Source organism: Microcaecilia unicolor, chromosome 2, assembly GCF_901765095.1.
Source record: "Microcaecilia unicolor chromosome 2, aMicUni1.1, whole genome shotgun sequence".
Lineage (NCBI taxonomy): Eukaryota > Metazoa > Chordata > Amphibia > Gymnophiona > Siphonopidae > Microcaecilia > Microcaecilia unicolor.
In genome coordinates this window covers 82,857,737-82,881,239 of record NC_044032.1, presented here as the reverse complement: position 1 = coordinate 82,881,239, position 23,503 = coordinate 82,857,737, and the positions used below count along the sequence as shown (strand labels likewise).

At 43.6% G+C, this 23,503-nt stretch overlaps 1 protein-coding gene across 4 annotated transcripts in view; it reads right to left on the bottom strand.

Annotated features, from left to right (window-relative positions):
• Positions 1–23,503, bottom strand: part of GHR (growth hormone receptor) — a 518,379-nt gene that overhangs the window by 34,546 nt on the left and 460,330 nt on the right. For all 4 annotated transcript variants that reach the window (XM_030193089.1, XM_030193091.1, XM_030193090.1 and 1 more), the window contains 2 exons: positions 22,613–22,742; positions 8,032–8,192 (listed from right to left, as the gene is read on the bottom strand). In XM_030193089.1, coding sequence (XP_030048949.1) covers positions 8,032–8,192; positions 22,613–22,742 — 291 coding nt within the window. The remainder of the gene's footprint in view (positions 1–8,031; positions 8,193–22,612; positions 22,743–23,503) is intronic.

The window sequence follows — 23,503 nt, the reverse complement described above, 5'->3', positions numbered from 1 at the left end:
CTACCTATGCACGTTCTGTAATGCAATGTGCCTAAGTTCTAATGTGTGCAGGCAAAAAGGGGCATGTTTATGGGCGATGAAATGGGCATTTTGTGGGCATTCCAAAATTTACGTGCAGTTATTGAATATGGCCCAGTGTGCCTAAACCATTTTGGTTGGTGTAAATTGAGGCGTGTAGATTTAGGCGCTGATATATCAACTAAGCGTATTCTATATACTGCGCCTAAATCTACATGTCTTCATTTACACAAACAAAAATGTGGCATAAATCCCAGAACCTAAATATAGAATACACTTAGTTGGCATTGATTTCTACGCCAATGTTTTAGGTGCTACATATAGAATCAAAACATTCCTGGCGCATGCCCACAAGAGCTGTTATATCATAGCATGATATTTATATCATAACCTTGTGAGCAACTACAAAGTGATGCATGTGGGAAAGAGGAACCCAAACTACAGCTACGTGATGCAAGGTTCCATATCAGGAATCACCACCCAGGAAAAGGATCTAGGTGTCATCGTTGATATGTTGAAACTCTCTGTTCAGTGTGCAGTAGCGGCAGCTAAGAAAGCAAATAGAATGATAGAAATTATTAGGAAAGGAATGGAAAACAAAAATGAGAATGTTATAATGCCTTTGTATTGCTCCATGGTGCAACCGCATCTTGAATACTGTGTGAAATTCTAGTCACCACATCTCAAAAAAGATATAGCAGAATTAGGAAAGGTACAGAGAAGGAAGACCAAAATGATAAAGCCATTATTAAGATGGACTTGTGAAAATCCACTGCTTATATGTAAGATAAGCAGCACAAAATCTGTTTTACAAGTACTTGTGACCTGGATTGGCCACTGTTGGAAACAGGATACAGGGCTTGATGGACCTTTGGTCTGTTCCAGTATGGCAACGCTTATGTTCTTATGTACTAACCCACCTATTAACTAGGCAAGGAACAAAAAAACCCCCACATATAATAAAATATATAAAACATGGAAAACAACAAACATATTACAAATCATATATAAAATCTAAAACTAAAAACAGAAATCAAAACAACAAATTGTTTTCATAGAATTTAATATGGCAGCACCGTAGAACCAGTCCCAAGCCTTCTTATGTTGCAAGCCTGGTTTGCTTTGAGCATCTCCCCCTAAATGTGCCATTGAGGGGGCATATGACAAAGTTAAGAGGGAATAGGCTTAGGAGTAACCCAAGGAAGTATTATTTCACAGAAAGGGTGGTGGAGGCGTGGAATGGCCTCCCGGTGAAGGAGTCGAGGACTGTTCCAAAATTTAAAAAGGCATGGGATAAGCATGTGGGATCGCTTAGGAACAGGAAGAATTAGGGGTTACAGAGGACGGGCAGACTGGATGGGTCATATGGCCTTTATCTGCAGTCATGTTTCTATGTTTCTATTCAACAGGCCTATCTGATGGTATTCTATAAGTTGCATGCACCACTTGGCAACATACCCATGGCTCGCCCATGCTTTGACCCCTTGCAGTTACATGCTATAGCATATGTAAGTCTCAATTAAGGTGCCACTTTTGTGCACAAGACATGTAACTGCATGTTCCTAGTTACAGAACTGCCCTGTTGCAGCTCACTTAAGACAGTATATAACGACAAAGATTTTCTTCAGAAAATTAAAAATTAATTTAACTAAGTCTCTGGTAGCTTTGAGAAAGCAAAAGGAGTATGAGAAGCAATATTTAGAAAACAGAACCAAATTCTTCCCATTCCCAGATGCCTGCTTCATCACTCTGAGCATACTCAAATGGTCCTTTTGCATTTTCGCTGCAGGAAATTAAAAGGGTGAAGAGAATCAAGGGCTGCTAAAATAAACTCTGTGTAGGAAGTGGCTTAGGGCGTCTTTTACTAAGGTTTTTAGCACGCGCTAAAATAGTGGGTGACCTAAACGTTAGATGCCCATGGGAATGCATTGGCGTCTCTAACGTTTAGCGCGCCTTAGTAAAAGACTCCCCACAGTGATTAAATATGGACGTGCATTAGAATAAAATAGGAACTAAGGAAAAATATAATGATCACTCACAATAAATATATTGTGTCTGGGAGATTTGAGAAACTGGCACGATAACCACAGTAAGATCTAAGGTCCTACTTGAATTTAAAGTTCATAAACTAAAATTATGTATGTATAGGAGACTAACCTGCCAGATGTGGATTGGAGCATTCTGTCTGGAGAAGTGGTAAGAGAGAGATCGTGAATGCTGTTCAATGGGTTCTGCACACACAGTGTTGGAAACCACAAGGGGAAGGGGGCGGCACTGGGCCTGTCAAACAGAGATGCACTGGTCAATATTCAGTCCGTGGTGGTCAGTGTTTTTTTTAAATGCTGACCACCATGGGCAGAATAGCTCCAGATATTCAATGCCAGGCCATGTCTGGGGACTGGTATTAAATATCTGGGACTAATTTGGCATGTGCTGGTTGCTGGAGCTCATACAGGTCCCTGTTGATATTCAGCTGAGACCTGCATAAGTTGAAGCAGGTTTCTTCCCCCCCCCCTTATTCTCTTTCCCCTCTTCCCCAAAGACAGTAAGCCCCTGATCAGCCTCCCCCCCCCCAGGTCTACCTTTTCTATCCCTGGTGAGGCTCCTTTCTCAAACTGGCTGGCTACATGTCCTAAGGATACTAAGGGAACTCACAGGGAATCTGGCAAGGCCAATGAACAATTTTTTCAATAGATCATTGGCAAAAAGAATGGAAGAGGATTAGATAAGGGCAGATGAGGTGCCTTGTTAGAAAAGTGGTAAGATAGAAGGTAAACTACAACCCAGTAAGCCTTCCTTGGTGGTAGGTAAATTCTCTTGAAGTCCTGAAGGAACGGACAGTGAATGATCTATAATCTAGTGGGTTGCAAGATCTGAGGCAACATGATTTTACCAGATGCAGATCATGTCATATTTTTTTTTGACTGAATGATTAGAGAATTAGATCAAGGGTTTTTTATGGATATGATTTATGTATTTGATTCTCACCCACATGGGAGGCTCATAAATAAATGGAGGGGCTTGGGCATGGGTTCCAAGGTATTGCACTGGTTTAAAAACTGGCTGACTGATAGGAGTAGCAGTAAATGGAATACACTTTGAAGAGAGTCATATATTCAGGGAACACAATTCAAAGAGGAGGTATGCTATAGTGGGAAAGAGGCTCATTTGGGTTAACCAAGAGAGACCTCTGGATGGTAGTGTCTAAAGATCTAAAATTAATAGAAGAGGGCTAGAGTTAGATGTTAGGCTGCACAGAACAAAGCAGAACCCACAGAACAAAGTTAGAATTCTGTGTTCAGTGTTGGAGGCTATATAGGATGTAGATGGGATAGAGATAGTCAAGAATAACCATACTGGGTCAGACCTTATGGTCCAGAGGAAGAAAACCAAAATAGTTTGGGGTCTGCACCAGAAGATACAATTTTTTTTGCTTCGATCTTTACGGAAGAAGATGTAAGAGATCTACCTGGACTGGAAATGGATGTGGAGGAACTGAAAGAAATCTTGGACCTGGAAGACATACTGAGACAAATCGACAAGAGTAATAAATCACCTAGACTGGATGATATACACCCTGTAGTACCTGAATATTGGACAGTGGCCACTGTAACACAGATTAAAAAAAAAAAAAAAAGGTTCCAGGGGTGATCCGGGAAATTACAGACCGGTAAACCTGACTCCAGTGTCGTGCAAAATAGTGGAAACTATTATACAGAATACAATTACAGAACACACATACAAACATGGTTTAAAGGGACTGTCAGCATGAGACCAGCCAAGGGAAGTTTTGCCTCATCAATTTGCTTAATTTCTTTGAAAGCATGAATAAACATGGGATAAAGGTGAGCAGTTGATGCAGTGTATTTAGATTTTCATAAAGCTTTTGACAAAGTTCCTCATGAGAGACTCCTGAGAAAATTAAAAAGCCACGGGATAGGAAGCAATGTTCTTTTGTGGATTAGGAATTTTTTACTGGCCAGAAAACAGAGGGTACAGTTAAATAGCCATTTTTCTCAATGGAGGAGGATGAATAGTGAAGTGCCACAGGGATCTGTACTGGGACCAGTGCTATTTAACATATTTATAAATGATCTAGAAATTGGAACAAGTGAGGTGATTACATTTGCAGATGACACAAAACTATTCGAAGTTGTCAAAACACATCAGGATTGTGAAAATTGCAGGAAGACCACAGAGTGTGAGGAGTGGCCTAGTGGTTAGGGTGGTGGACTTTGGTCCTGGGGAACTGAGTTCGATTCCTGGCACAGGCAGCTCCTTGTGACTCTGGGCAAGTCACTTAACCCTCCATTGCCTGCCGCATTGAGCCTGCCATGAGTGGGAAAGCACGGGGTACAATTGTAACAAAAAAAAAAAAACAAAAAACTGGAAGAATGGGCATCCAAGTGACAGATAAAATTTAATGTGGACAAATGCAAAGTGATGCACATTAGGAAGAAAAATCTGAATCATAGTTACCTGATGTTAGGGTCCACCTTAGGAGTCAGCACTAAAGAAAAAGATCTAGGTGTTATTGTAGACACTATGCTGAAATCTTCTACCCAGTGTGCGGTGGCAGCCAAAAAAACAAACAGGATGCTAGGAATTGTTAGGAAAGGGATGCAAAATAAGACCAAGAATATTGTACTGCCTGTGTATCACTCCATGGTGCAACCTAACCTTGAGTACTGCATTCAATTGTTGCTGTATCTCAAAAAAGATATAGTGGAATTGGAAAAGGTTCAAAGAAAAGTGACCAAAATGATAAAGGGGATGGAACTCTTCCCATATGAGGAAAGGCTAAAGAGGTAAGGGCTCTTCAGCTTGAAAAAAGAGAGGCTGAGGGGGGATAGAGAGACCTGTGATGCTTAGTAAAAGCGGATTTTAAGTTTGGAGTTTAAACTCTGCTTCTATTGATCCACATGTTGTGATGCTGATTGAGTTAACCTTTAGTGACCCCTAAGGAAGGCTTAACGCTGAAACACAGCGTAGGGTCTATTGGGTTACTTCCTCATATCTTTGTAGATTATCATCTGTGTATATTGGAAATAAAAAGCTCAATTCTTTACAGTTTGCCTTAGTCTTTTGGAATTGTTTCCCTTCCACCCTTTGTTGCTGTTGACTGTGAGGTCTACAAATTCCTGTCTGGTGTAGAATGGGTAAAAGTGAATTGGCATTTCACTCTTTCAAAAAGTACAAATAGCAGAAATACTTTTTCATTCAAAGAATACTTAAGCTCTGGAACTTGTTGCCGGATGATGTGGTAACAGCGGTTAGTGTATCTGGGTTTATAAAAGGTTTGGACAATTTCCTGGAGAAGTACATAGTCTGATATTGAGATGGATATGGGTGAAGCCACTACTTGCCCTGGGACTAGTAGCATGGAATGTTGCTACTAATTGGGTTTCTGCCAGGTACATGTGACCTGGATTGGCAACTTTTGGAAGCAGGATACTGGGCTAGATGGATCATTGGTCTGACCCAGTATGGCTATTCTTGTGTTCTGAAGATGAGACTTGAAGACTTAAATATAGTTACTCTAAAGGAAGGAGAAACATGGAAGATATAAAATAGATGTTTACTTGAAAAGGTACTAATATATAAGAAATAAATGTTTTCCAAAGCAAAGGAACATAAGAATATAAGCGTCATCATACTGAGACAGACCACTACTACTACTACTACTTAACATTTCTAAAGCGCTACTAGGGTTACGCAGCGCTGTACAATTTAACATAGAAGGACAATCCCTGCTCAAAGAGCTTACAATCTAAAGGACACGTGAACAGTCAGACTGATAGGGGCAGACAAATTGGGGTAGTCTGGAATTCCTGAAAGGTAAGAGTTAGGTGCCGAACACAGCATTGAAGAGGTGGGCTTTAAGCAAAGACTTGAAGATGGGCAGGGAGGGGGCTTGTCGTAAGGACTCGGGAAGGTTGTTCCAAGCATAGGGTGAGGCAAGGCAGAATGAGCGGAGCCTGGAGTTTGCGGTGGTGGAGAAGGGTAATGAGAGGAGGGATTTGTCCTGTGAATGGAGGTTTCGGGCGGGAACGTAAGGGGAGATGAGGGTAGAGAGGTAGTGAGGGACAGCAGACTGAGTGCATTTGTAGGTAAGAAGGAGAAGCTTAAACTGAATGCGGTATCTGATTGGAAGCCAGTGAAGTGACCTGAGGAGAGGGGTGATATGAGTATATCGGTTCTGGCGGAATATAAGACGGGCAGCAGAGTTCTGAACAGATTGAAGAGGGGATAGATGGCTAAGTGGGAGGCCGGTGAGGAGTAAGTTGCAGTAGTCAAGGCGAGAGGTAATGAGAGTGTGGACGAGAGTTCGGGTGGTGTGTTCAGAGAGGAAAGGGCAAATTTTGCTGATGTTAAAGAGGAAGAAGCGACAGGTCTTGGCTATCTGCTGGATATGCGCAGAAGAGGAGAGGGAGGAGTCAAAGATGACTCCGAGGTTGCGGGCAGATGAGACGGGGAGGATGAGGGTGTTATCAACTGAGATAGAAAGTGGAGGAAGAGGAGAAGTGGGTTTTGGTGGGAAGACGATGAGCTCGGTCTTGGACATGTTCAGTTTCAGGTGGCGGTTGGACATCCAGGCAGCAATGTCGGATAAGCAGGCTGATACCTTTGCCTGGGTCTCCGCGGTGATGTCTGGTGTGGAGAGATACAGCTGGGTGTCATCAGCATAGAGATGATACTGGAAGCCATGAGATGAGATCAGGGAGCCCAGGGAAGAGGTGTAGATTGAGAAGAGAAGGGGTCCAAGGACAGATCCCTGGGGAACACCAACAGATAGCGGGATGGGGGTGGAGGAGGATCCATGAGAGTGAACTCTGAAGGTGCGGTGGGAGAGATAGGAGGAGAACCAGGAGAGGACAGAGCCCTGGAACCCAAATGAGGACAGTGTGGCAAGAAGTAAATCATGATTGACAGTGTCAAAAGCGGCGGATAGATCGAGGAGGATGAGGATGACCGAAGGTTCATCAAGCTCAGTATCCTATTTCTAGCAGTGGCCAATCCAGGTTGCAAGTACCTGGCAAGTTCCCAGAACAGTAAAACAGATTTTATGCTGCTTATCCCAGAAATAAGCAGTGGGTTTTCCCAAGTCCATTTTAATAATGGCTTATGGACTTTTAGGAAATTATCCAAACCTTTATTAAACCCTGCTAAGCTATCTGCTTTTACCACATTCTCTGGTAACAAATTCCAGAGTTTACATACTGAGTGAAGAAATATTTTCTCCACTTAATAAGCTTCTACTTAGTAGCTTCATTGCATGCCTCTGAGTCCTAGTAGTTTTGGAAAGCGTAAACAAGTGATTCACATCTACCCCATTCCATTCCACTCATATCTCCCCTCAGCCATCTCTTCTCTAAGCTGAAGAGCCCTAGCTGTTTTAGCCTTTCCTCGTATGGAAGCCGTCCCAACACCTTTATCATTTTCGCCACTCTTCTCTGTACCTACACTAATTCCACTATATTTTCTTTGAGATGCAGTGACCAGAATTGCACACAGTATTTGGGGTGCTGTCACACCATAGAGTGATACAAAGACATTATAATATTCTCATTTTTGTTTTCCATTCCTTTCCTAATAATTCCTAATATTCTATTTGCTTTTTTAGCCGCTGGCGCACACTGTAGAACTAGTGGACATGATATGAGATAAACTCAGGGACAACATAAGAGAAATAGCTTTTCACAGAAATGGTGGTGAACACCTAAAATGCCCTCCAGAAGGAGGTGGTATAAACATAAAGTGAAGTGGAATTCAAAAAGGCGTGGGATAAACTCAGAGGATCCTATAATGAAAAGAAGATGGAAAAAAAGCATTAAGATAATCTGCACAGAGCAGCGGCTTAGCTCAAACAGCAGTGGAATGACTTTATTGCGCTTCTGAGAGCACAGGATAACTTACGCAGATTAAACACCTTACTGGGAAGACTGAATATGCCATTTTTTTCTGCTGTCATCTACCATGTTACTATGCTGCTACAGGGAGTTTAAAATATACCTATTTCATCCACTGTAAAACACTGTTCATCAATCACAACGTTTCCATTTAGAAGTTTAAGACAATATGGTGTCCAAATAGAGGTGTAGGTAGAATTGAAGTAACAGCTGTTTTCACCAGCTGACACATAATCAGGACATTCGTTCCATTTGTCTTCTTTACTGAAATGATAAAAAAAACACCAAAAAAACAATTATAAAAGCAGAGTTACACCTTCTATGCCACACTACAATCAGAAACACGGCATCTTCTCTGTAGTACCATGCAACTGTCTATTAAAAAAGTGTCAGATTAAACTGAAATCACACTTCCTTTTATTTATATACTGTTCACAATTAATGCTGCCAGTTTTAAAGGCTGAGTTTGAAATTGAAAGTAGACTAAATAAGATGTGATAGAACTTAAAAAAGATTATGTGTGGAAAGAGTCAATGCATGGTTGAAATAAAATTATACAGAAGATGAGTCCTTTTACTCCTTAAACAGGATGTGTATAATTTCCAGTTTTGAAACATACGGGTTTAATCAGCATTAAACAGTAGTGTGGGTTTTTACTACGCATTAGATGTTAACGCATACCTGTGCTAACTTCTAAAGCACATTTGAACAGCTAGTGTGGCAACAATCTGCACTAGCTGCTTAATTGGCCAAGAAGGTGTGACAGAGGCAGAGGTGTGTGTGTCAGTGACAGATAGATAGAGCAGGTCAGTTCTGCAAGCTTGCTGTCACAACTATTGATACTGCTGCTGCACTTAAGCCACCTCAAGACGAGAGAGTAAGTGCAGCCACATTAGTGGCAATTAGGAGTGTAGCCATTAACCTTACAAAAAGTCTCTAGACTCCCCTTCCATCATCTGATTCTCTCTCCCAAGCATCAATTCCGCACCCTGACACTCCCTCAATCCAAGTTCTTGATCCCCCCCAACCCCCCCCCCCCCCCCAATTGACATTGTAAAGCGCAAATAAAGAAGGCACAGATTATGCTGGAGGCAAAAACATATAGTAAAAACTTTTTTAGGTATATCAAAAGCAAGAAGCCAGCAAAAGAATCAGTTGGACTTCTAGATGACCGAAGGGTAAAAGGGAAACTCAGGGAAGACAAAGCCATAGAAGAGAGATTAAATTAATTCTTTGCTTCAGTCTTCACCGAGAAAGATTTGGGGAGAAATACCAGTGCCAGAAATGGTATTCAAAGCTGATGAGTCAGAGAAACTGAATGAAATCGCTATAAAACTGGAAGATGTAATAGCACAATTTCACAAACTGAAGAGTAGTAGATCACCTGGACTGGATGGTATTCATCCCAGAGTACTGATAGAACTGAAAAATGAACTTGCAGAACTATTGTTAGTAATATGTAATTTATCTTTAAAATCAAGCATGGTATCGGAAGATTGGAGGGTGGCCAATGTAACACCGATTTTTTTAAAAAGGTTCCAGAGGTGATCTGGGAAATTATAGACCACTGAGCCTGACATCGGTGTCAGGCAAAATGGTAGAGACTATTATTACAGAGTGTATTTAAAAGCATGGATTAATGAGGCATAGAGGGGAATAATTGGCGATCTAATTTGGCGGCGGCGCAACAGCTGGCCGGAACCGTATTTTCAAAAAAGATGGCCGGCCATCTTTTTTTTCGATAATACGGTGTGGCCCGGAGAAATGCCTTGGATTTCGCCGGGTTTGAGATTGCCAGTTTTGTTTTTCCGCGATAATTGAAAAAACTGCTGGCGATCTCAAACCCGGCGAAATCCAAGGCATTTGGCCGTGGGAGGAGCCAGCATTTGTAGTGCAATGGTCCCCCTCACATGCCAGGACACCAACCAGGCACCCTAGGGGGCACTTCAAACATCTATTATAAACAACCAAATTAGCTTCCAGGTGCATAGCACCCTTCCCTTGTGTGCTGAGTCCCCCAAATCCCCCCCAAAACCCACTGCCCACAATTGTGCACCATTACCCTAGCCCTAAGGGCTGAAGGGGGGCACCTACATGTGGGTACAGTGGGTTTTGGGAGGGCTCAACATTAACCACCACAAGTGGAACAGGTAGGGGGGGGATGGGCCTGGCTCTGCCTTTCTGCAGTCCACTGCAACCAACAACAACTGTTCCAGGGACCTGCATACTGCTGTCAGGGTGCTGGGTATGACATTTGAGGCTGGCATACAGGCTGGCAAAAAAGGTTTGTATTTTAATAATTTTAGTGTGGGAGGGGGTTGGCGACCACTGGGGGAGTAAGGGGAGGTCATTCCCCCATTCCCTCCGGTGGTCATCTGGTCAGTTGGGGCACCTTTTTGAGGTTTGGTCGTGAAAATAAAAGGACCGAGTAAACCCGGCGAAATACTACTTATCGCCGGGTTTTATTTTTCCATTATCCGCGAAAGCCGGCCATCTGGTAGCCACGCCCAAGCATGCCCATTTCCCGCCTTCGCTTCGCCGCCAACACGCCCCTTTGAACTTTCGCCGGCGAGGCGAAGGGAAAGCGGCGAAGCTATCACAAATGTAGCTTTCGATTATACGCTTTTCGCCGCTTTTGCGAAATCGCCGGCCATATCCTGATTTGTGTTGGGAAATAGCCGGCAATTACTTTTGATTATAAGCTGGATAGTCAACATGGATTTAGTGAAGGGAAATCTTGCCTCATCAATCTACTACATTTCTTTGAAGGGGTGAACAAACATGTGGATAAAGGTGAGCCGGTTGATATTGCGTATCTGGATTTTCAGAAGGCATTTGACAAAGTACCTCATGAAAGACTCCTCAGAAACCTGGAGAGTCATGGGATAGGAGGTAGTGTTCTACTGTGGATTAAAAATTGGTTAAAAGATAGAAAACAGAGAGTAGGGTTAAATGGTCAGTATTCTCAATGGAGAAGAGTAAATAGTGGGGTTCCCCATGGGTCTGTGTTGGGACCGCTGCTTTTTAACATATTTATAAATGATCGGTTGTTCAATTGCAAGAGGAGTGTGAAAAATTAGAAGGGGACCTTACGAGACTGGGCATCTAAATGGCAGATGACGTTTAATGTGAGCAAATGCAAAGTGATGCATGTGGGAAAGAGGAACCCAAATTATAGCTACGTAATGCAAGGTTCCACATTAGGAGTGACAAGGATCTAGGAGTCGATGATATGTTGAAACCCTCTGCTCAGTTTGCGGCGGCTAAGAAAGCAAATAAAATGTTAGGTATTATTACGACAGGAATGGAAAACAAAAATGAGGTCATTATACTGTCTTTGTATCACTCCATGGTGCGACCGTACCTCAAACAAACAAAGTGTGCAATTCTGGTCACCACATCTCAAAAAAGATATAGTGGAATTAGAAAAGGTACAGAGAAAGGTGACGAAAATGGGAAGACCTCTTTGAGGAAAGGCTAAAACGGCTAGGGCTCTTCAGCTTGGAGAAAAGACAGCTGAGGGGAGATATGATAGAGGTCTATAAAATAATTAGTGGAGTGGACTGGGTAGACGTGAATTTCTGGTTTACTCTTTCAAAAATACTAGGTCTAGGGGGCACACAATGAAGCTATGGTAGTGGTGTATAGTTGTGGGTAGTGGGTTTTGGGGGGCTCAGCACACAAGGTAAGGGAGCTATATGCCTGGGAACATTTTATGAAGTCCACTGCTGTATTTTTTTGTGCTATGTATAGAATTTAGTCCATTACTCGCACTACTCCTTCTGCAGACTCATTAGCACAGCTCTTTGCAGCAACTGTGCATATCAACAGCATCTTCTTCAGCTCCTAATATTCTTGTTGTCTCCTCAGACTCAGGATTCCTCAATTTGCTCTATTACTGAAATTCCGTCCCAACCTAATTCCTGGTTAGCTTTTAGCCTGCCCTCATTCCAGATAGTTGTTCAGTCTGCTAGAAAGACTACATGTGCCCTGGACTCTGCTCCATCTTCCTGGCTCACGATTTCTTGCCATGGCTTACTTCCACTTGCATTTCAATTGGTCACTGGTAGTCTATCTGCTAGCTACCTTCCTACCATTTGGGAAGAAGCCCTGGTTAGGTCACTGTTAAAAGATTGCTCTCTGGATCCTTCTCTTCCCTCTAACTAACATCTGGTATCAAACTTAAGTTTAATGTCTAAACTAACTGAATAAATAGTTTTTCAGCAGCTTTTACAATCTGCTGATAAGGCTCACACCTTGTATCCCCGTCAATTGGGCTTCCGCCCAGGACACAGTTACAAGACCATTATGATTGCTCTGTTGAGTGATCTTTACTCAGCTCTTGATCTAACTGCCATCTTTGATCTAGTAAGTCACTTCTACTTAACCCGCTTTGCAGATTTTGGGACTGCTGGTTTAGTTTTTCGTTGGTTTTCTTCATTTTTAAAAGTGATCAATCTTTTTTAGTTACACTCCCTCGTTCACAATCTGCAGCCTATCAATTTCACTCCTTCAGTGCTCTGTGTTATTACCTCTCCTGTTCAACATTTTCCTTAGTCCTCTCAGTACCCTCATTCAGGATTACAACATGAGCACCTTTTATTACGCGGATGATATTTTTCTGATTCACTACATTGACTCTCTCTTACCAGACCTTTCCTCATTCCAAGCTGAGCTTAATGCTGTCTGTGTGTGGTTGCAAGACAACTGCCTTGTTCTTAATCCATAAAAGACAGTTCCTTGCTGGATCACTGGTAGTAATCAAGCTCCTTCTCTAGCTCCAACTATTCAGGGTGTCCCAATGAAATTAGTCACTCAATTTAAATACTTAGGTGTCATAATTGATCAAGCCTTTAGTTTTGAACCGCAAAACTTGTTTTTTTTTTGCTTTGAGATAATGTCATGCTATCCATCCTTCCTGATATCTCCTTATAAATGACATTTCTCTCTGTCGTGTTTGTTTCACATTTGGATTACTTATAATATTGTTTATTCTGGACTACCTTAGGTTGTTTTAAGAGGTACACTATCGGTACAAAATACAGCATTGAGAATTGTAGCCCATGCCTGTAAGTCAGATCATATCACTCCATTATTCATCAGGTATCATTGGCTTCCAGTTTCTTACCATGTTCAATACAAAGTGGCTTATTTTGACACACAAAGTTTTATATAAGCCACATTGAGCCTGCCATGAGTGGGAAAGCGTGGGGTACAAATGTAACAAAAATAAAATAAATATGCAGGAATTCCATCTTACTTGTCCTCAGATGTTACTCCCTATGCCCCTCCAAGACTGCTCCGGTCCCCTAATGATTGATGCTTAACACTTCCCATCTGTATATATATGGCCAGACTAGATTCAATCAGACAGTGTGCTTTTTAGTGCACTGCTCCTGCCCTTTGAAACATGCTTCCTGCTATCTTGAGTCTTGAACTATCATTTTGGAAATTCAGGGCAGCACTGAAAACTCTATTTCAACATACTTTTAATATTAGCCCCTAATGAGGCTGGAGATACTAGGGGGCAATTTGAGCCCTTTTATGTTAGGCTTAGGCTGTGACAGATGAAGAGTTGAATGATTTCTGTATGCCTGTTCAGCCTTTTCAATTGCAAGGAGGGGGGTCGGGGAGGAGCAGGGGAAGAGGCAGTGTGTGATCAACTGGAATGGCTGCTGTACTTTTTACACTCAGCCATGGGTTAGCAGCTAATGGAGAAAATAATTTTGTGCCAGTTATGATCTTTATGCTTTATGTATATTGTTTTTGGCTGTTTTAATAAAAAGATTTGAATATAATCTATTATGCTAGATTTTAAAGTGAATAATCCTAATTCTGTTGTGCACCCATTGCACTTCTTACTTTCTTATGATTATCATTATTACTGTTTTCTTGTAGTTATTTTGTTCTCTGCCTTGAGCTTTTCAGAAAAGGGACTTCATCGATATTTACCTTATTACATGACCAGATCTGATGTTTCTATAATCTAGATTTATAAATTGCAATAGATATAACAAGAAAAAAAAAGACTACAGAGGTATTTAGATGTTTTATTAATACAGATTAATAAGATATTTCATTGTTGTAAAACAAAGTTGAATGATATGTGCTAAATTATGGCAATTATCTCTCTATATAAAACGCACCTCCAACGTTCGAATGAAGCCTCTGTTAGCCAAAAGTGAAGGGGGTGAGATCGCATTGTGTCTGCCCCGCCCACGCGTCAAACGTGATGACGTCGAGGGCGGAGCAATGACACTCATCCAATCGCAACGCTCGGCAGCGAAGCGTCAGGGAAGGAGGCGGAGCTCTCAACGTCTAGCCTTCCCTTCGCTGTGTTCCGCCTTCTTCTGACGTCAAGGATGACGTCAAAAGAAGGCGGAACACAGCGAAGGGAAACCTAGACGTCGGGAGCACCGCCTCCTTCCCTGACGCTTCGCTGCCGGAAACGCCACGGAGGTACATTTAAAAACAAGAAAAAAAAATAAAAACCATGTTGGGGGGAGCGAAGAGGGTGGCCACAAAAGAAAAACAATGGGAGCGGGAGGGCACGGGAGAAACGACACCATGGATGCGAAGGGGGGGGGGGGGGAAGAAGAGGGCGGCCCAGACTGGGACATGGGAGAGAGAGGAGCATGGATGCAAGGGGGGGTCATGGAAGGGACACAGGGGACTTGCTGGAAAAGGATGAATGGAGGCGGCAGGGGACAGAGGAGCATGGATGGGCATGGATTGGGAGGGCAGGGCTCAGGGAGAGAGGGCAATTGCTGGAAAGGGATTAATGGAGGGGGCAGGGGACAGAGGAGCATGGATGGGCATGGATTGGGAGGGCAGGACTCAGGGAGAGAGGGGAATTGCTGGATAGGGATGAATGGAGGGGACAGATGGCCATGGATGGATATGGATTGCAGGGCAGGCCTCAGGGAGAGAGGGGTATTGCTGGATAGGGATGAATGGAGGGGACAGATGGCCATGGATGGATATGGATTGCAGGGCAGGCCTCAGGGAGAGAGGGGTATTGCTGGATAGGGATGAATGGAGGGGCCAGGTGACAAAGGAGCATGGATGGGCATGGATTGGAAGCGCAGGACTCAGGGAGAGGGGAATTGCTGGATAGGGATGAATGGAGGGGACAGATGGGCATGGATGGATATGGATTGTAGGGCAGGCCTCAGGGAGACAGGGCAATTGCTGGATAGGGAAAAATGGAGGGGCCAGGTGACAGATGAGCATGGATGGGCATGGATTGGAAGGGCAGGACTCAGGGAGACGGGAATTGCTGAATAGGGATGAATGGAGGGGACAGATGGCCATGGATGGATATGGATTGCAGGGCAGGCCTCAGGCAGAGAGGGGAAATGCTGGATAGGGAAAAATGGAGGGGCCAGGTGACAGATGAGCATGGATGGGCATGGATTGGAAGGGCAGGACTCAGGGAGAGGGGAATTGCTGGATAGGGATGAATGGAGGGCACAGATGGGCATGGATGCATATGGATTGCAGGGCAGGCCTCAGGCAGAGAGGGGAATTGCTGGATAGGGATGAATGGAGGGGCCAGGTGAAAGAGGAGCATGGATTGGAAGGGCAGGACTCAGGGAGAGGGGAATTGCTGGATAGGGATGAATGGAGGGGACAGATGGCCATGGATTGCAGGGCAGGCCTCAGGCAGAGAGGGGAAATGCTGGATAGGAAAAAATGCAGGGGCCAGGTGACAAAGGAGCATGGATGGGCATGGATTGGAAGGGCAGGACTCATGGAGAGGGGAATTGCTGGATAGGGATGAATGGAGGGGACAGATGGCCATGGATGCATATGGATTGCAGGGCAGGCCTCAGGGAGACAGCGGAATTGCTGGATAGGGATGAATGGAGGGGCCAGGTGACAGAGGAGCATGGATTGGACTCACACTTTCACTCTGACTCTCAAACACTCACTCTCACATACACTCTCCCAAACACACACACTCCGAGGAAAACCTTGCTAGCGCCCGTTTCATTTGTGTCAGAAACGGGCCTTTTTTTACTAGTTTTGCCATAAGATCAGGTAGGATTTTGAACACTTTATACGATGTGTACCTTGAGATGTTTGTCTTTATAGCAAACTTGTGTGTTCAAGTTATGGGATACTGTCTCTGAAGACATCTTTAATATAACTGAACTGTTTATATAAATATAGATAGATGTGGTTTAGTGGTTGTAAGTGCTTGAAATAATTGATATTAAAATATTTATAAATGATTCATGACAGCTGTTGCAAAGTCCTTTGCAACAGTTGTCATGAATCATTGATAAATATTTTAAAATATTACTTAGAAATTTGATGTCATGTGCATTTCCAAAGCGCCATATGTCAATAAGAGTACAGCTAGCATAGCTCACACATGTATGTCTAGTGCTCACTCATGTTAACCTTGGGCTCTCCCCCGAAAATAATTTCTGGCTATGGCACTGATCCAGTTAAGTCCCTGAGCTCACTGCATTATTTGGACAACAGCAACATTTAGTCTGATATCCTAGGACAGTTTTTTTTCTCCTTTTTTTAAAATTAAGTTATCCAGAAAACAGATGAATCCTGCTATCTGGATAAGTTCTAAGACCACCCTGGCTCTGTACAGTGCTGAGGTAGTCTGTGAATATTTGGCAGCGCTATCCTGATAGCAGGTGCTGTTATTCAGATAAACAAACCCGTATGTTTTCTGAGCACTTGCTTTTATGCAGAAATTGTATGTGTAAAAACACTGTTCTATATATAACTGTACCCCACCTTGAGTAAATTCCTTCAAAAAGGTGGTAAATAAATAAATACGCTCATCACTAATTCAATTACTATCTTTATGGGTACTTTTGGAAACTTCTAGGCCCATGCAAACTACATGGAATCTACCTTAAAAAATCCACTATCAGCAGTTGCACAGATATCTTATTTTGTATATACTTTGCAAGTAGAACACTAAGTGAAATCCTGGCACATATTTTGGACAACCTTCCCTGGCTCTGACCTTTCCCCCTGCCAGGAAGATTTCCTGTGCTGTTGACAGAGTGGGTACTTCTTCCTGCAGAAGAGTACAGGCAGTTTTGAAAGGGGGTTATCCTTGGGTATATGCCCATAGGCGCCCCGTATAAGAGGCTTGGGGAGGCTAAGCCTCCCCAGCCCAACCCTGACCATCTTGTGTTTCTTCTGCTGCCCGCCGTCTCCATCGTCATTTTTACTGCACTGAAGAGTTCTGCCTCGGCACCGGCAATTCAGAGTCAGCCTTCTGCCAGCATCGGGGCTTTCTCTTCAGGCATGTCTCACTCCCTCCCAGCTCTGCAGAAAAGAGGAAGTTACGTTAGAGTCCTGGACGCCCCTGAGGAGAAGCCCCGACGCTGGCAGAAGCAGGGGCGTATCTGCGTGGGGCCTCAGGGGCCTGGGCCCCCGCAGATTTTGCCCTGGCCCCCCCTACCGCCATCAACCCTCCCCCGTGCCCGTTCTTACTTTTGCTGGCGGGGGACCCCAACCCCCGCCAGCCGAGGTCTGCTTCCACCTGCCGCTGCCTTCAAAACTTCTTCTTCAGCCGGCGGGGGACCCCAAACCCCCGCCAGCCGCCCCGCGCTGTTTAAAATTCATCTTCGGCCTCCGTGGCCGTGCTGCTGGGATAGGCGGCGCTGTTGAAATCCACTTCGGAGTCTGACGTCGCAGCACGTACAACGTACAACGACGTCAGACTCCGAAGTGGATTTCAACAGCGCCGCCTATCCCAGCAGCACGGCCACGGAGGCCGAAGATGAATTTTAAACAGCGCGGGGCGGCTGGCGGGGGTTTGGGGTCCCCCGCCGGCTGAAGAAGAAGGTTTGAAGGCAGCGGCAGGTGGAAGCAGACCTCGGCTGGCGGGGGTTGGGGTCCCCCGCCAGCAAAAGTAAGAACGGCAGCGGGGGAGGGTTGGCGGCGGGAGGGGGGTGGAGAGACTAAGTCATTGGTGGCGGTGGGGGCTCGGCGGCGGGGGGGGGGGCGCTAAAATGTGCCCCCTCCCTCTGGCTCTGGCCCCCCCTACCGCCGGAGTCCAGATACGCCCCTGGGCAGAAGGCTGACTCTGAGTCTCTGAATTGCCGGTGCCGAGGCAGAACTCTTCAGTGCAGTAAAAATGACAACCGGGGAGACAGCAGGCAGCAGAAGAAACAGGGAGAAAGATGCAAGACTCCCAAAACGAGTGGAAGTGAGCCTTTGTAGCCCAGTAAGTAAACAAGGAAGCCAATTTGGTTAATGTGTTTCCCCAGCATGACATCCTCACTGCCTTCAGCCCAAACAAAACAAACAAACTTTTGAGCTGCTGCATCCAGGTTGTTCTTGATTGTTGATCGTAACAAGGCTAAAGCTGGGGCACATGGAATCACATTTTAATGTCATCTCATTTGTAGGAATTTGCATTTTAGATACACAACTGGATTATTCTGTTTTTAGGCATGTTTCAGGGACAAGTAGTTTTATAGGTCAAAATAAAAATAAATATTTTTTTAATGCAGATCTCTTTTGTTTAAACATAACTAAATGGGCTATAAGCCCCTAATGGTGTATTAGGTTCTGCCCAGTGTAATATTTTTGGTACAGTAAAGTTCTGAGTGTGTTTTTCCACAAAGATGTGCATAGTGTTTTGCAGTTGAGCGATTATGGTTAGTATATGCTTTGAGCAACCACTTTATTCTTTGACATATGATACATATTTAATATCTAAATTTAATAAAAGTATTGTGACTTTTATTTTTATTTATTTTTTTTCTGTGTGTTATCAGACAATTATGGATTTAAGCTCCACCCCTGGCCCCATCCCTAACTCCACCCCCTTTAGCCTCCCCAAACAGTTGGGCCACCGACCGCCTATGTATATGCCCATTTATCTTGCAAATCCCTTTGAAATTGCCCCCTTATGGTGTCTCTGTGCTTCTGACCTGAAAATGTTTGCCCTGGCACCTCACAGGGAAAAAATGGAAAGGATGAAGTAGTGATGTTCTGATCTCCTCCCATGGTTTTCAGTATCACCTTTATGTTGATGGCTCCCAGATCTACCTCTCCTCACCAGAAATTTCAGCAGGAATCCAGAACAAGCCTGTCTGACATTGCTGCCTGGATGTCTCACTGCCATCTGAAACTAAACATGAGCTTCTTATCTTTCCTCCTAAACCCACCTCTCCTCTTCCCCCATTCTCTATTTCTGTGGATAACACTCTCATCCTCCCTGTCTCATCAGCTCATAACCTTGGGGTCATCTTTGACTCCTCTTTCTCATTCTCTGCACATATCCAGACTGCTAAAACCTGTGGTTTCTTTGTCTATAACATCACCAAAATTCATCCCTTCCTTTCTGAGCACACCCTTATCCACACGCTTATCACCTCTCGCTTGGACTAGTGCAGCTTGCTTCTCACAGGTGTCCCACAAAGCCATCTCTCTCCCCTTCAGTCTGTTCAAAACTCTGCTCACAACTTTTATTCCAACAGTGTTTCTCATATTAGCCCTCTCCTCGGGTCACTTCATTGGCTCCCTATTCGTTTTCGCATACAGTTCAAACTCCTCTTATTGACTTACAAGTGCATTCACTCTGCAGCTCCTCAGTACCTCTCCACTCTTATCTCTCACTACACTCCTTCCTGGGAACTCCGTTCATTGGGTAAATCTCTCTTATCTGTACCCTTTTTCTGCCAAATTCCAGACTCCGTTCCTTTTATCTTGCTGCACCATACGCCTGGAATAGACTTCCTGAGTCAGTAAGTCAAGCTCCATCTCTCACCGTCTTCAGATCTAGGCTAAAAGTCCACCTTTTTGAGGCTGCTTTTAACTCCTAATTCCTATTCACTTGTTCAGTACCCACGTTTGTTGTATCATTCCCTTATTTGTCCTGTTTGTCTGTCTTGATTAGATTGTAAGTTCTGTCTAGCAGGTACTGTCACGTATATGTTCAGTGTACAGCGCTGCGTGGCTTATGTATGTTCTGTTTTTTACTGTGGGTCTTTGACCATAAAAGAGAATGGAGTGGTTTCCAAGCAGTCCATTGGTTTGGAAATAATAAAATGAAACCAAGTGTAATATTATATCTATCCATTAGATGTCACTATTGAGATTTCAAAGATCGTATTGTATATTTGAGCTACAAGGTGTAACTGTCTCAAAGCGCTGTGCTACCCCACCATGAGGAAGTTGTACACAAAGCAACAAGTAGCAAATTATACAGTTCAGTCACAGTAGAATTTACAATAAGGAAAATAAAATACACCCCTGAAACACCAGCAGCTAGGGATGGAGGGGGGAAAGTATGTACAACATGATTTATGGAATCACTAGGAAAAAATGCCCGTTTCTGGGCGGAATGAAACGGGCGCTAGCAAGGGGCCCCCTCCCTCCGTCCCTCGAAGCTACTTGCCTTGTTCGCTGTGGGCCGTTTCGGCCCTCGAGTGTCAATAGCTCCGCCCTCGACGTCATGACGTTTTGACGCGAGGGCGGTGCAGACACTCCAGGGCACACCGGATATCTCGGGCGCCTCAACTTCCGTGGAGCTTGGAGGCTTCAGAACGTTGGGGTTGCCTTTTATATATATAGATTTTAACCCCTCTGTGTGTCTGTATCTGAGTGGGCATATATGGCTGGCTGTATCTGGGTAGACATCAGTAGCATAGCTAAACCTCAAATTTTGGGTGGGCCTACTGTCCTCTCTGCAGCCTGTTCCTCTATTCTCTGCTCTTTCCCGCTCTCCCCTCACAATATTAAATACCTGAGCTGACAAGGATTCTCAGACCCCGCCAGCTGAAGACCTCCTTGTTTAGTGAGCCACCCGACACCGGCACCTGGAGTATGTTCAGTTTTCTTGCAAGCACATAAACTTGTGTAAGCATGTGCCAAGTGCTGTACCACCTATTTTGTCCCCATCTATATATCTGCACGTGGCCCCTTGGCTACATAGGGGCTCATTTTCAAAGCACTTAGCCTCCCAAAGTTCCATAGAAACCTATGGAACTTAGCCTCCCAAAGTGCTTTGAAAATATGCCTCATAGTAAGCTATATTGTAGAACATCATTAGCATCAAATCTGTTAACTGAATGTTCTAATGTTTCATTAGTATTATGCTGACATTGCTTTATATCTCTGTTATTTGAATTTAAGGGGCCCTTTTACAAAGGCACACAAGGGACTACATGCATCCAGCGTGCACCAAATCGGCATTACCGCCCGGCTACTGTGTGCCCTGGACGGTAATTCTGAATGTGGCGTACGCCGAAAACACGCAGTAGAAAATATTTTCTATTTTCTACCGTGTGGCGCTTACCCGGCACTGAACGGCAGTGTGCACGTGCTGCATGCCTACCGTCTGGTAGCGTGTGAGATCTTACTGCTAAGTCAATGGGTGGTGGTAAGGTCTCAGGCCGAGAATGGACGCACGCTGGTTTTCATTTTGCCACACATCCATTTTCCGATCCCTTAAAAAAGGCCCTTTTTCCTGGACGCGGTAGGAACTGGCCCGGCACGCACCCAAAAGACGCGTTCGCACTGCCATAGGCCACTTTGCCACGGTTTAGTAAAAGGGCCCCTCAGTGCTGTTAAATGTGTATATTTTTGATACTGTTTCATGGTAGTCCTATTATCAGGTTTTAATTTGCTGTTCTCAAGTTTACCTCATTTATTGTATTTGTTTATATTTAGTCATTTTTACTATTGTTATGCTGTTAACAAAATTGTAAGTTTTATGTTAAACTGTACTGCCTTGGGTGAATCTCTTCATAAAGGCGATTAATAATTCCCAAAAACTAAATAAATGACAGAGCAGAACAAAGGAGATGAGAACAGGAGGAAGAGTTTGAAAGCAGTAAGGCAAGAAGACATGGAAAAGAAAATGAGCTAGGATGAGTAAGAGAAGCAGAAGAAAAGGATAGAAAGAAAGGAAGGAATTATATAGAATATACTAGTGTAATAGGTTAGATACGGGCCTGTAATTCAGGCGTGTGCACTTACACCACCCATAGAGTTGGTTTAAGTGCTTGCACCTAAATGCTAAAGGTAGGCCATAACTTACAGTATTTTATAAGTTATGTATACAAGTGTGAGACCTGCCCACGCTGTGCTCAGACTTCACCTGTGTGTATGTCTACCGGTAAAATATGTGCTATGTAAGATACGCATGCATTTACTTCACATTGCTTTGGCATAATTTTGCCATTTACATGCGTATGTGTACACGCACATATATGACATTCTTCTAATCATTTACACATGCAATCAGCATGTAAATGTTAGCACTCACTCTACAGAATTACCCAATTGTCCCAGAACTGCCCACAAAACTCAGCAGAAAAAGGTGAAGGAAAGTGGAGGCAGGTGAGAAAAAGTTACCAACAAATAGAAGAGAGAATGGAGACAGAGAGAGGAAAGAGAAGCCCAGAGGGAAGAAACTGTTACTAGGGTCAGATCCAGTGGGAAGGTAAGGGACAGTAAACGCCAATTTTGTTTATACTACTAAGAATCTTTGTATTTGCCTGGTTAGACTGTGTGCTCTTACATAACTCTCATTTCTGGATTTGTTTTGGAAATGTAAAGCTTTATACTGTACTGCATTAATATTTGCTCTATCTTTCTAGAGTCTTGTTCTAGTTTCTTTGATTGTTCTCCACATTGAACCAATTCAGTTGGGGTACAGCGGAATACAAGAAGTTATGTTATGTTACCTCATCTTATACAGTAGTTTTGTTAAACCAGGGCTGGTGAAGTTGTGAAAATCTCCATAAGTCCAATGACATGAAAATGTCTCTTGTTCAGGTGATCGGCACTTGGTGAGTCTGGGTTCTTTAGAAGAGACTGCAATATAAAAGAAGAAAAATGTCATTCAGAGTGTAAACAATCTAACTTTCTGCCTAAATATCATAAAACTGTGTGCATTAGCAGGAAACCCAAGTTTGATTCCTGTGGCCGGGTCTTGCAGGCACAGTTCAAAGTCCTGTAAAGGAAAGAGGAGTGGCCTAGTGGTTAGGGTGGTGGACTTTGGTCCTGGGGAACTGAGGAACTGAGTTCGATTCCCACTTCAGGCACAGGCAGCTCCTTGTGACCCTGGGCAAGTCACTTAACCCTCCATTGCCCCATGTAAGCCGCATTGAGCCTGCCACGAGTGGGAAAGTGCGGGGTACAAATGTAACAAAAAAAAAATCTCAACTATCATGCAACAGTGACATCTGTTTCAATATGATATGCTCCGGTACTGGAAGGAGACTTGTGACCCCTGGCAAAAATTATCTTTGTGAAGTCTGGGCTAGTAGGGAGAGGGAAAATGGAAGACAATTCTCTGATAGTTGTGGGAGGGGACTTTACACCTAGTCACTAGACTTTTTGTTAGATATTTATATACACATGTTTATTATGAACTCTAGTGCAATAAATATAACTTATTTTCTTACTCCTTTTACTCTGTCTTATCTATCTATATGTTCCATCTTTGCTTACACCCCACGTTGTCTATTAAAATGTTTTATTATGTATTGTGTTGACATTGTAAGTAGTGTACTATGCCATACTTTGTACTGTTGTTTGAATATTTTTACTGCTGTAATTGTCTATTGTTTATG